This window comes from Piliocolobus tephrosceles, chromosome 17, assembly GCF_002776525.5.
Source record: "Piliocolobus tephrosceles isolate RC106 chromosome 17, ASM277652v3, whole genome shotgun sequence".
NCBI classification, from domain to species: Eukaryota; Metazoa; Chordata; class Mammalia; order Primates; family Cercopithecidae; genus Piliocolobus; species Piliocolobus tephrosceles.
Window position 1 is genome coordinate 554,749 of NC_045450.1, and position 14,540 is coordinate 569,288.

The window sequence follows — 14,540 nt, forward strand, 5'->3', positions numbered from 1 at the left end:
AGGCAGGAGAATGGCGTGAACCCGGGAGGCGGAGCTTGCAGTGAGCCGAGATTGCGCTGCTGCACTCCAGCCTGGGTAACAGAGTGAGGCTCTGCCTCAAAAAAAAAAAACCAAAAACCAAAAAAACAAAAAAATAGGTATTTTCAGAAATTACCAGTCACTCAAACACAGAGAAATACACATATATACACACACACACATATATATACACATATATATATATATATATAATTTGCTAATATGATGAGCCCAAAATATCTCATTTAAAAGTGCCCTCTTACGACTAGTAGTAAGGTTGAACATTCCAATTTCTAACCACTTGAGTTTATTTCCTCTTTTTATTTATTTATTATTAATTTTTTTTTGGTCAAGTGCAGTGGCTCACTCCTGTAATCCCAACACTTTGGGAGGCAGAGGCCGGCAAGTTACTTGAGGTCAAGAGTTTCAGACCAGCCTGGCCAGCATGGTGAAACCCTGTCTCTACTAAAAATACAAAAATTAGCTGGGCATGGTGGCGGGCGCCTATAGTCCCAGCAACTCAGAAGGCTTGAGCCCAGGCATCAGAGGTCACAGTGGGCTGAGATCACACCATTATGCTCTATCCTGGGCAACAGAGAGATAACTCCTGGCTTCAAGTGATCCTCCTGCCTCAGCCTCCCAAAATGTTGGGATTATAAATGTAAGCCACTGCGCCCAGCCCTACTTCCTCTTTTTTGAGAATCAACTGAGGCTCCCCTGAACTTTCTATCAGAGTCTTCCTATTCTTATTGATTACCCTGAGTTTCCAACAGAACTATGTTGCTGCATTTCTCGTAAACAATTTTTTTGTTGAAATAAGGTCTCCCTCTGTAGCCCAGGCTGAAGTGCAGTGTTACGATCACAGCTCTCTGCAGCTTTGACCTCCCAGGCTCAAGTGGTCCTCCTGCCTCAGCCTCCTGAGTAGCTGGACTACAAGGCACATGCCACCACATCCAGCTAATTTTTTCTTTCTTTTTCTTTTTTTTTGAGATGGAATCTCGCTCTGTTGCCAGGCTGGAGTGCAGTGGCATGATCTCGGCTCACCGCAACTTCCTCCTCCTGGTTTCAAGCAATTCTCCTGCCTCAGCCTCCCGAGTAGCTGGGATTATAGACACGCACCACCACGCCCAGCCATTTTTTTTTTTTTTTTTTTGTATTTTTAGTAAAGACAGGGTTTCACCATGTTGGCCAGGGTGGTCTCCATCTCTTGACCTCGTGATCCGCCCGCCTCAGCCTCCCAAAGTGCTGGGATTACAGGCATGAGCCACTGCACCCAACCCATCCAGCTAATTTTTAAATTTTTTGTTGAGATGGGGTCAGATGGGGTCTGACAACTGTGTCTATGTTGCCAGGGCTGGTCTTGAACTCCTGGACTCAAGCGATCCTCCCAACTCAACCTCCTAAAGTGCTAGGATTACAGGCGTGAGCCACCACGGCTGGCCTTCTTATAAATCTGCTGACTGGCTTTTTGGATATGAACACCACAATGCACTATGACACCTCGGGCTGGGCCATTATCAATTTGTAATTTTGTCCCTAGCATCTGAGCACAGATCACTCTGCCACCCACTTGGTGGAGTGACAAGAACAAGCTTCTATTCGTTTGGCAAATAGGAGCTTTCTTTGATTTGTCCTGACAACTTTTTTTTTTCTTCAGACAGAGTCTTGCTGTGTCGCCCAGGCTGGAGTGTAGTGGTACTGCAACCTCTGCCTCCCGGGTTCAAGTGATTCTCCTGCCTCAGCCTCCTGAGTATCAGGCGCCTGCCATCATGCCCGACTAATTTTTGTATTTTTAGTAGAGACGGTTTCACCATGTTGCCCAGGCTGGTCTCGAACTCCTGACCTCAGGTCATCCACCTGCCTTGGCCTCCCAGAGTGCTGGAATTTCAGGCGTGCACTACCGCGCCTGGCCCTGACAAATTCTTTACAACTGTGAGGGGAGAGTCTACCAGTGCTTGATTTCCTGCCTCTAGCCCTGGATGACTTGGTGACTAGGTGACATGACTAGCAAGGCCCTAACAGGAAGAGGAAGCAGGAAGGGACTCTACATGCCCCTCTGCTCTCAAGCAGCCTCAAGTTTTGTTGTTAAGATCAGTTCTACCTATGGGACAAATTTCAAGAATGGCACAAATTTTGACATCAGCTATAGGTCACAAGCATTTGAAAATTAAGAGGTTGGCTGGCTGAGAGGCAAGGGTGGATGGGCATGGATGAATAATATATTTCCCAGCTCTTCTCACTCTGTACTTGTCCTTTAAGACTCAGTTCCAGTGCTGAACCGATCTTACGGCATCCCTCAATCCTGGCCTCCCTGTGGGAGCCCAGATAGTCCTGCCCCAAGGTTGGAGGGAGAAAGGCCAGCTCCCCACATCATCCCAGCCCCGCACCTCACCTGCGCTTCCCAGCAGCCTTTGGCAGCGTAGTCCCTGACTTTTCGGAAGCTGTGGAGGCATCGCCCAGGATCTGACACCTGTCAAAGAGAGAAGATCACCGAGCCTTTATACAACTGTGTCTTGGGAGGAACTCACAACCAAGACTCAGAAGGGCTGACACTACGCTAACTTCCCACCTCTTCTCTCTCAAATGGCGGGAGTCATTTTTGGAGGTGCCAAGAACAGCCAACTGACCAGTGGCTCCTGGAGGCTGACAGGCTGGGAGCAGCAAGAGCCACCACCCTTTTGAGGACAGAACCACATCCAAGGACCAAGCGTCAACTATGCCTTTGTCCAGCGTAACTCCCCCTAACCCAGAGCAGGCTCCACTCACATCCGTCCTCCTGTCGCTTTCCCAGAGGAGGTAGGAGCTGGTTAGACATCCCTGATGAGCAGCCTCCTCAAACAGGTCACGGGCCTGCTGCTGCTTCTCTTCATCCTAGAATAAATCCCAGCAGAGTTCATTCTTCCCTTATTCTCTTTTTCATTTTTATTTTTTGAGACAGTTTTGCTTGTCACCCAGCTTGGAGTGCAATGGCGCCATCTCGGCTTACTGCAACCTCTGTCTCCTGGGTTCAACCAATTCTTCTGCCTCAGCCTCCTGAGTAGCTGGGATTACAGGTGCCCGCCATCATGCTCAGCTAATTTTTGTATTTTTAGTAGATACAGGGTTTCACCATGTTGGCCAGGCTGGTCTTGAAATCCTGGCCTCAGGTGATTCACCCACCTTGGTCTCCCAGAGCGCTGGGATTACAAGCGTGAGCCACTGTGCCTGGCTGTTTTTGTTGTTGTTGTTGTTGTTGTTGAGACAAAGTCTTCCTCTGCCACCCAGGCCAAAGTATAGTGGTGTGATCTCAGCTAACTAAAACCTCGGCTTTCCAGGTTCAAGCAACTCTCATGCATCAGCCTCCTGAGTAGCTGGGATTACAGGTGCCCACCACCACACCTAACTAATTTTTGTGTTTTTTAGTAAAGATGTGGTTTCAACACATTGGCCAGGTTGGTCTCAAACTCCTGACCTCAGGTGATCCACCCACCTTGGCCTTCCAAGGTGCTGGGATTACATGCGTGAGCCACTATGACTGGCCCTTATTCTTTACTTGATGTTCAGTCACTCTACTCACCACCCTCCTCCCTTTCTATACTCTTTTTTTTTTTTTTTTCCTGAGACTGAGTCTCGCTCTGTTACCAGGCTGGAGTGCAGTGGTGCAATCTCGGCTCACTGCAACCTCCACCCCCTAGGTTCAAGCAATTCTCCCTGCCTCAGCCTCCTGAGTGGCTGGGATTATAGGCACCCGCCACCAAGCCCAGCTAATTTTTGTGTTTTTTAGTAGAGACCTGGTTTCATCATTTTGGCCGGGCTGGTCTTGAACTCCTGACGTCAGGTGATCCACTCACCTTGGCCTCCTAAAGTGCCGGGATTAGAGGCATGAGGCACCACACCCGGCCCCTATACTCTTAAGTGGTAACACACATTGCTCTGAGCTTTAATAAAATGAGTTATCTAAATCAGAGCAGAAGTGACTTCTCTACAGAGGCACCACTCCAAAGCCAGCGAGGAGTGTGAACTCAAGAACTCCGGCCACAAAAGCCCTGCTCTCTTCCTGGAAGGGTTTATGCTTGGGCTGGGACTGCACGATCCCTGGTTCAGCTCTGCACCATCAAAGGCCTGCCCTTCTCACCTGCTGCCAAAGGAACTGCCCTCAACTGCCAGGATAGTGCTGTGGCCCTCAGTGGTGGCTCTCAGGGCTTCTCCTCAGTGTCCCTCTCTGATGCGTTTGCCAAGCCTGTCACTAGAAGCCACTACATTCCCTCAATTTGCTGCAAAGGGGGTTTACGGATCACAAAGTCCATTAGGACATCAAGAGCAGAGAGGTCCACACGGGCAGGAGAAGCCCACCAGAAGCAGGGCCAGCAGACGAGCGAGCATCGAGGTTCAATGCCTCCTTGCGATCTGCTCTGCAGTTCTCACCGGCCCCCCACCCCCACCAGGTGGGTCATGGAGCCAGGATCGGAGCCCGCGGCCTGGCCCATGTGTACTCCCTGGCTTCTTCAGCTAGGCCTTTCTGGGCAAGGCTTGCCTTTTGTTTTGGGCCTTGTATTCCCCCTTCTGATGCTTTTCACTTCCAGGATCTTGGCTAGGGATGTATCAAACACAAAGTCCAAGTGCAGAGAACAATTTGACTCACCTCAAACAGACTCAGCACTCTGCCCAAGCAGTGCAATATGGATGCTTTGTGAGTCTTTAAAAAAAGGAGAAAGAAGTGTGATTTCCAGCAGAGAGAACTGCCTGGCGGCCACCCTCCCTTGTTTGTGTCTCTGGGTCCCATGCCCATGGCCCTGCTGTCGGGCCCTCCCTTCCCTGCAGAGGGCCACTCTCAGATTTCGGTCTTTTTTTTTTTTTTTTTTTTAATGGAAACAGGGTCTTGCTCTGTCACCCAGGCTGGAGTGCGGTGGCGTAGTCACAGCTCATTGCAACCTCAACCTCCCAGGCTCAAGCGATCCTCCCACCTCAGCCTCCCGAGTAGCTGGGACCATAGGTATGCACCACCACCCCTGGCTAACTTTTTTGTATTCTTTGTAGATGAGGTTTCATCATGTTGCCCAGACTGGTCTCGAACTTCTGGCCACAAGCGATTCTCCGGCCTCGGCCTCCCAAAATGTTAGGATGATAGGCGTGAGCCACCTCATCCGGCAGGATTTGGGTCTTGAGCTCCAACTGCCCCATGCAGCCTTAGCCCTGAGTTTCCAGCCATCAGCACATGTGCCCAGAACTCTGCAGCCCACCCTGGCTCTCAGGCTTCCTCCTCTGTGCCAGGTAATTTCGAGATGCGTTCCCCACATCTGCACTCTCATTTTTCTGCATCTTCACTTCCCTTAGGCTCCTGACTTTCTAGGATCCAGGGTCTACCTTTGGGGTCTTTCTGTGCCATGGGACCCTGCAGGTGGCCTCGCAGGTGCTGCCCCTCGCCCAGACTCACCCTCTGCAGCTGGCACTCTGCCCTGAGGCTCTCGTGAACCACAGCCTTGCAGCAGCTTCCGCTCACTGACCATGGAGGGCGGATGAAGAGCCAGATGAAAGGCGCAGCACCCACGTTCAGCCGCTCAGCGAGACTAAAGAAGCGAGAGGCCTTCAGGCCATTCACTTCTGCGCGCGCCTCATCAGACACAGACACTGTGGGGACAGATAGGACAGAGCCCAGGGATGTCTCTTAGGGATGGAATGTGGGAAGTTCTCCATGGTCTTGGTGGAAAGTGTAACGCCTGAAGTCCACCATAGTGCAAAGCAGCTGGTGTTTAAGGAGGGAAGAGCCCTCCAGGATGGGGCACCTGTCTTTTCTCCCCCTACTTTGTTAATGTCTAGAACAGGTGGGTCATTGTGATCAATGCCCCTGCTGCAGTCCTCCCGGAAGCCTGGATTCTGAAGGTCAGGGGAAGGAGACCCTGCAACGCTTCATGTCCCATCCTCCCTCCAGCTGGGAACCACCGCCCGACCCCCTGGTAATGGGTCCACGGCAGGGGTGGGGGTTCTTTTGGGGACGAGGAGAATATTCTAAAATTAGACAGTGGCAATGACTGCACAACCCTGTGAATATACTAAAAACCACAGAACTGCATGCTTTAGATGGGTGAACTGTATGGCGTGTGAATTTTACATCTGGGAGCTGCTCTCTGATGGGAGGGCAGGGGTAGGACCTCGGCTCCCCTGATTCTGGAGGAGGGTGTTGCTCATGGTCCCTGTTAGTCACCACAATCCTGCCAACCAGCCAAGGGTAGGGACTCTCTCCCAGCAAGATACCAGATCGTTTAGAAGTGGGAATGTGGGAGGCTACACCCCAGTCTTTGTTTTGAGAGCTGGGACAGACTGTGGGCTTGTTCCTTGGGGTGCTGGCCAGATAAGCGGGAACTGGTAAAAGAAAAGGCTGTGCAAGTTTCTTTCAAGGAGCACCTGGCCTCTGGGGATGAAGGGATCCAGGAACCAGGCCAGCTTTAACCTGCCCATACCTGCTTCCCGTTTAGAAGCTTGGCTCTGTGTTACAGGGCACGCTGACCTCTGTCTCAAGAATTCTAAGAGGATGGCCAAGGAGAGGGCCAGCATCCACACACAGGTCTGCGTGCTTATGGCACAGAGGGCGGGGAGCCCGATCAGCCCCTGTGCTGAGGCTCTGGCTCAGTCACTCTTTGCCAACTGAAATTAAAGGGTTTGCTAAAATAAGAGGTGACTCTCTCATAACCTACAAAGTCAGAGTATCATTAGCAGGTTCTTCAACAGGGTACATCTGGGCACGAGCTCCTGAGAGGGAATGGGAAGGCAGGCCATTGGACAGAGCAAGGACAGTGACTGAACTGCTAACACAGGGACCACCTCTTCACAGGGCCAAAGGCTCATACCTATCTAAAGCGACAACACGCAGGAGGGGTGAGGACTTACGGCCTTCATTGTAGAGGTAGGCTATGCCCAGCTTCACAGCAGCTTCGAAATTCCCCTTTTCAGCAGCCCTGAAACATTAAGAACATAAAGCGTCACAATATTTTATGCCACAAACAGTATGAAGCACCATAGCACTTGAAGAAGTCAGAATACTTGTTCCCTGAACTGAATAGATATATGTGTATATAGACGTATATATATGTGTGTGTGTGTATATATATATACACACACACACAAATATCTGAGACAGGGTCTTGCTCTGTTGCCCATGCTGGAGTGCAGTGGTGCAATCACAATTTACTGCAGCCTCAACCTCCTGTGCTTAAGCCATTCTCCCACCCCGGCCTCCCAAGTAGCTAGGACCACAGGCATGTGCCACCATGCTCAGCTAGTCAAACAAAAAAAATTTTTCTTCTAGATGCAGGGTCTTGCTACATTGCCCCGGCTAATCTTGAATTCCAGACCCAAGCGATTCCCCTGCCTCGACCTCACAAAGTGCTGGGATTATAGGTTTGAGCAATCATGCCTGGCCCTAGAACATTTTTAAATATCATGTAGTCAAATATGACTTATCCATTACATGCTATGACACAGATGAACCTTGAAAACATCAGGGTCCGTGAAATAAGCCGGCCACAAAAGACCACGTGTTGCAAGATTCCATGTGAAATCCTCACAAAAGGCAAATCCAGAGAGACAGAAAATCATTTAGGGGTTGTCTAGAGTTTCCAGGATTGTGGGGAAAATGGGAAGTGACTGCTGATGGGGACAAGCTTTCTTCTTGGGGTAAGGAGAATGTTCTAAAGTTAAGTACTGGTGATGTCTGTACAACTCTCAGTATACTAAAAACCAATGAGTTATACATTTTATTTATTTATTTACTTATTTATTTATTTTGAGACGGAGTCTCGCTCTGTTGCTCAGGCTGGAGTGCAGTGGCGCAATCTCAGCTCACTGCAACCTCCGCCTCCCGGGTTCAAGCGATTCTTCTGCCTCAGCCTCCTGAATAGCTGTCATTACAGGCATGTGCCACCATGCCCAGCTAATTTTTGTATTTTTAGTAGAGACGGGGTTTCACCATGTTGCTCACGCTGGTCTCGAACTCTTGACCTCATGATCTGCCCGCCTTGGTCTCCCAAAGGGCTGGGATTACAGGCGTGAGCCACTGTGCCTGGCCACATTTTATTTTTTATTTTATTTTATTTTTTTCTGAGACGGAGTCTCTCTCTGTCGCCCAGGCTAGAGTACAGCGGCCGGATCTCAGCTCACTGCAAGCTCCGCCTCCCGGGTTCGCGCCATTCTCCTGCCTCAGCCTCCCGAGTAGCTGGGACTACAGGCGCCCGCCACCTCGCCCGGCTAATTTTTTTTTTTTTGTATTTTTAGTAGAGACGGGGTTTCACCGTGTTAGCCAGGATGGTCTCGATCTCCTGACCTCATGATCCACCCGTCTCGGCCTCCCAAAGTGCTGGGATTACAGGCTTGAGCCACCGCGCCCGGCCACATTTTATTTTTTTATTATTTTTTTGAGACAGTGTTACCCCATCACCCAGGCTGGAGTGCAATGGCACAATCTTGGCTCACTGCAACCTCCGCCTGCTGGGTTTAAGCAATTCTCATGCTTCAGCATCCAGAGTAGCTGGGACTACAAGTGCCCATCACTGCACCCAGCTAATTTTTGTATTTTTAATAGAGACAGGGTTTTGCCATGTTGGCCGGGCTGGTCTCAAACTCCTGACCTCAAGTGACCCACCCGCCTTGGCCTCCCAAAGTGCTGGGAATACAGTTGTGACACCACACCTGGCTGAGTTCTACACTTTAAATGAGTGAACTGTGTGATGTGTGGATCATGTCTCAATAAGAAATATATACATTTCCCCTGGAAGCAGCCCAAGCATGGCCCCGGCAACATGGCTGCCTGTCCTTGTTGGTTGTCTATCTGGATTTCTGGCGACTCAAGTGGACAAGGGCCACAGTGAATCCCTGTCAGAAAATCCTCGCCTGAGATCACGAGATCAGGAGATCGAGACCATCCTGGCCAACATGGCGAAACCCCGTCTCTACTAAAAATACAAAAATTAGCTGGGCATGGTAGCACGTGCCTGTAATCCTAGCTACTCGGGAGGCTGAAACAGGAGAATCGCTTGAACCAGGGAGTCGGTGGTTGCAGTGAGCCGAGATCGCATCACTGCACTCCAGCCTGGTGACAGAGCGAGACTCCATCTCAAGAAAAAAACAAAAACAAAAAACAAAACAAAAAACAAACAAACAAAAAAGAAAACTCCCCGCCTGAGATGTGGTTCCTTGGTTTGTTTTGGGGGCAGCTGGTACCTGGGACCACGAGCACATGTGGACAGGAGGCCAGGGTGTGGGGTGCAGGTTAGGGTGGGATCAGCCAGTGAGTGAAACATTACAGGATAGAAATCACATGGTTTTGACCAAAGGGAAGGCAGGCTGAGTGAAGTTTCCACAGGAAGAGGATTCATGTCTGGGTCACGTGGGAATGGATCAGTGGCATGAGGGATGAATGACTGCACGGCCTACTGGAAGGCGTGTGGCTTGTGCGGCTTGATGCGTGAGGTCTGCCACCCTCAGTCACTCCCCAGGGGATGAGGCAATGTCATGGGAGACAGCAACAGGAAAACTGTTACTGAATCAGGCCGTGAGACACAGACTGGCACATAGGGAGGCCAAGACAGGAGAAGACCGAGCCATTCTCAGGGTGCAGAGATACCTTTCAAAGAGCTTCAGGTTCCCTGGAGACGGCCACAGCTCCTGGAAGCTGGCACATGCCCACACACTGGCGTGGTTGTCCACCAGGTCCTTCAGCTGGGAGTGTACCTGCAGAACAACAGGGACCGGGGCTGGGTCATGAAGGGACCACCCAAAGGCTCCACGCCTGGAGGTTCTTTTTTTTTTTTTGAGACTTAGCCTCGCTCTGTCGCCCAGGCTGGAGTGCAGTGGCCGGATCTCAGCTCACTGCAAGCTCCGCCTCCCGGGTTTACGCCATTCTCCTGCCTCAGCCTCCCCAGTAGCTGGGACTACAGGTGCCCACCACCTCGCCCGGCTAGTTTTTTTGTATTTTTATTTAGTAGAGACGGGGTTTCACCGTGTTACCCAGGATGGTCTCGATCTCCTGACCTCGTGATCTGCCCGTCTCGGCCTCCCAAAGTGCTGGGATTACAGGCTTGAGCCACCGCGCCCGGCCACCTGTAGGTTCTTAAGGACAAGACGCAGATGTAGGGTCTCCTGTCTCCTTCCCCATCCCAAGTAGTCGAGGTCCCCAATCTCTGTGTGAAAGTAACTGTCGCTTTGAACAGATAAAACAGCCCAGAAACGAGTTTCTCTGAGGTTCTAAAGCAGGGCAGAGGACAATGATCTTGGAAAGAGGGAACAAACACCTAGGCTGAGAAAGAGGGTCCCACATCCCTGCAAAGGTGTCACCCCCAAAGACAGGGGAAACACTCTAAACGGGGGCAGGCAGGATGGAAATGTGTTTTGTGCTTCCCCACTGGAGGCCTTGATAGTGGGAGTATGGAAACAGGTCACAGGGACTCAGGGCAAAGAACACCACCCATGATGGAGGTCTCAGGTAGAACCTCGAGCCTCTGCGCTAGGCCAGCGCAGGAAGTGTCCAGGCCAGGACCTGGAGCACAGGTGAGCATTTTAAGCACCAAAGTTTCCACTGCCATTGGAAATTCAGCACTCCCTGGGGTCCATGAAGTGTGTCACACCTGCAATGAAGGTGACTTTGGGAGTCAGAAAATGGGTTGTTGCTGCATTTTCCCATGAATCCACTGTATACTCTAGGTTAAGTCACTCAAAGTAAGCCTATGGTTCCAACATCTAGAAAATAACTCCTAGAGTTCAGTTAAGTGTTAAATGTTACATGGGATTTGTCCTCAAGAATATATTCTTATTCTTTTAAACACTATCCTATTTCTTAAGGGATGCAAATTTCACTGCCATAAAAGGGTACTTTCGGCCGGGTATGGTGGTTTACACCTGTAATCCCAGCACTTTGGAAGGCCGAGGTGGGCAGATCACAAGGTCAGGAGATTGAGACCATCCTGGCTAATATGGTGAAACCCTGACTCTATTAAAAATACAAAAAAATTAGCTGGGTATGGTGGCGGGCGCCTGTAGTCTCAGCTACTCGGGAGGCTGAGGCAGGAGAATGGCGTGAACCCGGGAGGCGGAGCTTGCAGTGAGTGGAGATTGCACCACCACACTCCAGCCTGGGTGGCAGAGCGAGACTCTGTCTCAAAGAAAAAAAAAGGTGCTTTTTTTGTTGACACTGTAATGAACAGAGGCAACTTTAGTGTGCTGGGAGACAGGAATGGAAATTTCTGTAATCAGAATGTCTTAAAGAAAGCATCTGGTAATGATATCATCTTTGTTTCCCTTTTTTTTTTTTTTTTTTTTTGAGACAGAGTCTTTATCTGTTGCCCAGGCTGGAGGCTGGAGTGCAGTGGTGCGATATTGGCTCACTGCTTCAACCTTGAAAATGGTTCAAGCCATTTTCCTGCCTCAGCCTCCCTAGTAGCTGGAATCACAGGCATGAGATACCATGCCTGGCTAATTTTTGTATTTTTAGTAGAGACAGGTTTCGCCAAGTTGGCCAGGCTGGTCTCGAACTCCTGACCTCAGGTGATCTACCCCCACCCCCCTTGGCCTTCCAAAGTGCTGGGATTACAGGCGTGAGCCACTGTGCCCGGCCTCTGCCTGTAACCTCCTTTTTAGTCAAAGTTTTGTTCTGACAGTTAAGAACACAAGGCCGGCCGGGCGCGGTGGCTCAAGCCTGTAATCCCAGCACTTTGGGAGGCCGAGACAGGCGGATCACGAGGTCAGGAGATCAAGACCATCCTGGCTAATATGGTGAAACCCCGTCTCTAATAGAAAATACAAAAAAGTAGCCGGGCGACGAGGCAGGCGCCTGTAGTCCCAGCTACTGGGGAGGCTGAGACAGGAGAATGGCGTGAACCCGGGAGGCGGAGCTTGCGGTGAGCTGAGATCCGGCCACTGCACTCCAGCCTGGGCGGCAGAGCTTGATAGTATAATCAACAATGCTAGGGCTCATGCTGTTTTCATCCAGGGACTTACAGCTCGGACAGCCAGGATGTCCTCTACAGAAAGCCATTTCAGGATGTGAAAGAGCACATCTTCGGGGAGAGTCAAGATGGTCAGGTTTCGGGGCCTCCTCCTTATTCTTCGCTTTGTAGGATAACAGAAACACTTGGCACACCTACAGTGAACCACTGAAGGAAAAAAAGACAGAAGGCTTGATAAGATGAAAAATTATTCTATATACATACCCTTGAAGGGGAAAAAAAAAAAAGATAAAAGTTACACCTGAAAATGATCTAATGGTTACTATTCCCTGTGCCACAAAAACAGAACTATGCTTCTTGTCTCAAACAAAGATTATGTAAAAGGAGTGGCATTGCACAAATTACAGAAGAGATCACTCATTTTCAAATATTCAACAAATATTTATGGCAAATAGTGCATATCATGTAACTTGGCTATTGGGAAACTTTCTGATCCAGAGCCCACATGACAGTCAGGAAGGGGAAAAAGCTGCTGAGGCTGACGACCATTTGCCTTCCATTTCACTCTTAGGAAAACCCCTGAGGTCTTTGCTGGATATCTTTGCTTTTTGCACACATGACCAAGGTGCATAATGTTTAATAAGGATCTGTGGGCTTGTAGAGTCTGGTTTTCAAGTCCAAATTAGAAAGGTCGGCCCTGGAGAGAAGCCACAGGCTTGGAGGCCGGGGTAGTGTGCGTCCAAGTCAGCTCTGCAGTCTCAGTGTGCCCTCCACTGTAGAATGTGGAGTTTACAGCTACGCAGTAAGGTTGTTGCTCAGGTCCCAGCACAAAACTAGACCTGTAGATTTGTGTACAGGTGCAATCGTTAAAGGTGAGACGGGCTCTCCACTCACCAGGCAGGCAGCCCAGTCATGCTTCTCAGATGTGCTCTCTCCTCTTCCCACAGCCGGATTTTCTAACTCTTACTCCAGCAACCCCTTCCCCACTCTAAGCAGATGATCTTAGCCCTTATTTCATAGCGAAACAGAAGCCCTCAGACAGGAACCTCAGGATCCTGCCTCCCCACCTACAAATCTACCTTTCCATCCGTTCTTCCAGTCCTGAAAGGAAGCGCCACTCCCCTCTGTGGACCCAAATCCCTCCCCACCAGGACTTCCTAGCGATTGCTCCTTGCTCCCCTCTCCTGACCCGGGTCTTCCTGTCAGGAATTAAAAGAGCTGCAAAAGCCAAACGTATTCCAGGGCGACGAATTCTCAAAGATTCTATAGAGCTCTCCATAAAATATTCCTCATTCTCCGGCTCCCGGACAGATACTGTGATAACAGCTGAAACTACAGCTCGAGTTTCCTGTGCCTCATCGCGCGCGGGGCCGAACGCTGCTTTCCACAGAGCTAGGTCCATGGCCCCGCTGGACGGAGGCCCAGTCAGGGCCGGGCCGGGCCGCGGGATCGTTTCGACCCCACGCGCTCCGCAGCCCCAACCCCGACCAGGAGGCGCTGGTGTGTGGCTCCCCGGGACCCGATCGCCGTCCGGGACCCGATCGCCGTCCGGGACCCTCGGGCCCGGCAAAGGGCCGGAAAACGTCGCCGCGAGGGAAGGCGACGAGGTGCTCGGGCGCCCGCCGGGCATTTAAACCGCGCGCCCGGCCGCGGGGGCTCCCTGCGCCGGACGCGACACCCGCCCCGGGTTAAAGAGCTCGAGCCGGCCCTCCTCAGGATGCCAGGGCCTCCCCTCCCGCGGGACCCGCTGTCTGCCCCGCAGGGCAGGCAGAAGGGGTGTGGGGCAGAAACCGGCGGACATCGCCTAGCACTCACCGCCACCGCTCCCCATCGCCGCGCTCGCGTCTCTGTAGCCGGAGCCCGCCTGAGAGCGCGCCCGCGCCCCGGCTGGAGCGCGCGAGGTGCCCTCGCGCAGGCGCAGACCTCGCCCAGCCGCCCACCCCAGTTTTCAAACGCGCCCGGCCCTCCCATTGGCCTGCCCGGGGGGGGTCGCCGCCGGCCCCGCCCACGTCACGCCCCGGGTTCGCCTTATTTACCGCCCTCCACGCCCACACCGCCTGCTCCGGGCGCCCGCCATTGGCCGCGCCAGGACGCGAATTCGAACATTGGTCGCTGACTGGTGGAACCCGCGTGGCCGCCCCGCCTCCCCAGCGGGGCTGGGGTCCTAGAGGAACGGGGGTCCTGGAGGAACGCGGCTCCTGGCCCGCGGGCAGGGGTTTCTAGGCGTCCTTTCCCGGCCGCATGGGTCCGGGCATCGCCGCTGACCCCGGCGACTGGCATCTGCGGTGCCCGATGGGCTGCGAAGGCGTATGCCTGCGGCCAGGGGAAAGAGGACTCCTTGGCGTCCCTCGCAGTCGCGGCCGTGATCCAGCCTGGCACAGCCCCGACGTGGCGCTTCTAGGACGAGGCCGTGCCCTGCCCGGGTCCCGGGGTCGGTCCTGGGCCCGCGACTGTCACCCCCAGCCTGCACGGCCATCCTTTCCGCCGCCTGCTTCAGGTGGAGACCCTTGGGTTTGTGGCCGAGCCGCTGCTGGGCGGGGATGCTGGCCCGGATCGTGGTAGGGAAAGAGGAGGTCGGAGCTGGCGCTGGAAGTCGCGGAACGCTGACCC

General features: G+C 52.1%; 1 protein-coding gene across 1 annotated transcript in view; it reads right to left on the reverse strand.

The window, feature by feature from the left end:
* CCNF (cyclin F) overlaps positions 1-13,877 on the reverse strand; it is a 38,977-nt gene extending 25,100 nt beyond the window's left edge. The window contains exons 1-8 of the mRNA XM_026447540.2: positions 13,746-13,877; positions 11,983-12,137; positions 9,614-9,720; positions 6,883-6,950; positions 5,432-5,625; positions 4,640-4,693; positions 2,785-2,889; positions 2,411-2,488 (exon numbers count right to left, since the gene is read on the reverse strand). Coding sequence (XP_026303325.1) covers positions 2,411-2,488; positions 2,785-2,889; positions 4,640-4,693; positions 5,432-5,625; positions 6,883-6,950; positions 9,614-9,720; positions 11,983-12,137; positions 13,746-13,761 — 777 coding nt within the window. The 5' untranslated portion in view covers positions 13,762-13,877. The remainder of the gene's footprint in view (positions 1-2,410; positions 2,489-2,784; positions 2,890-4,639; positions 4,694-5,431; positions 5,626-6,882; positions 6,951-9,613; positions 9,721-11,982; positions 12,138-13,745) is intronic.
* Positions 13,878-14,540: the final 663 nt, after the last annotated feature.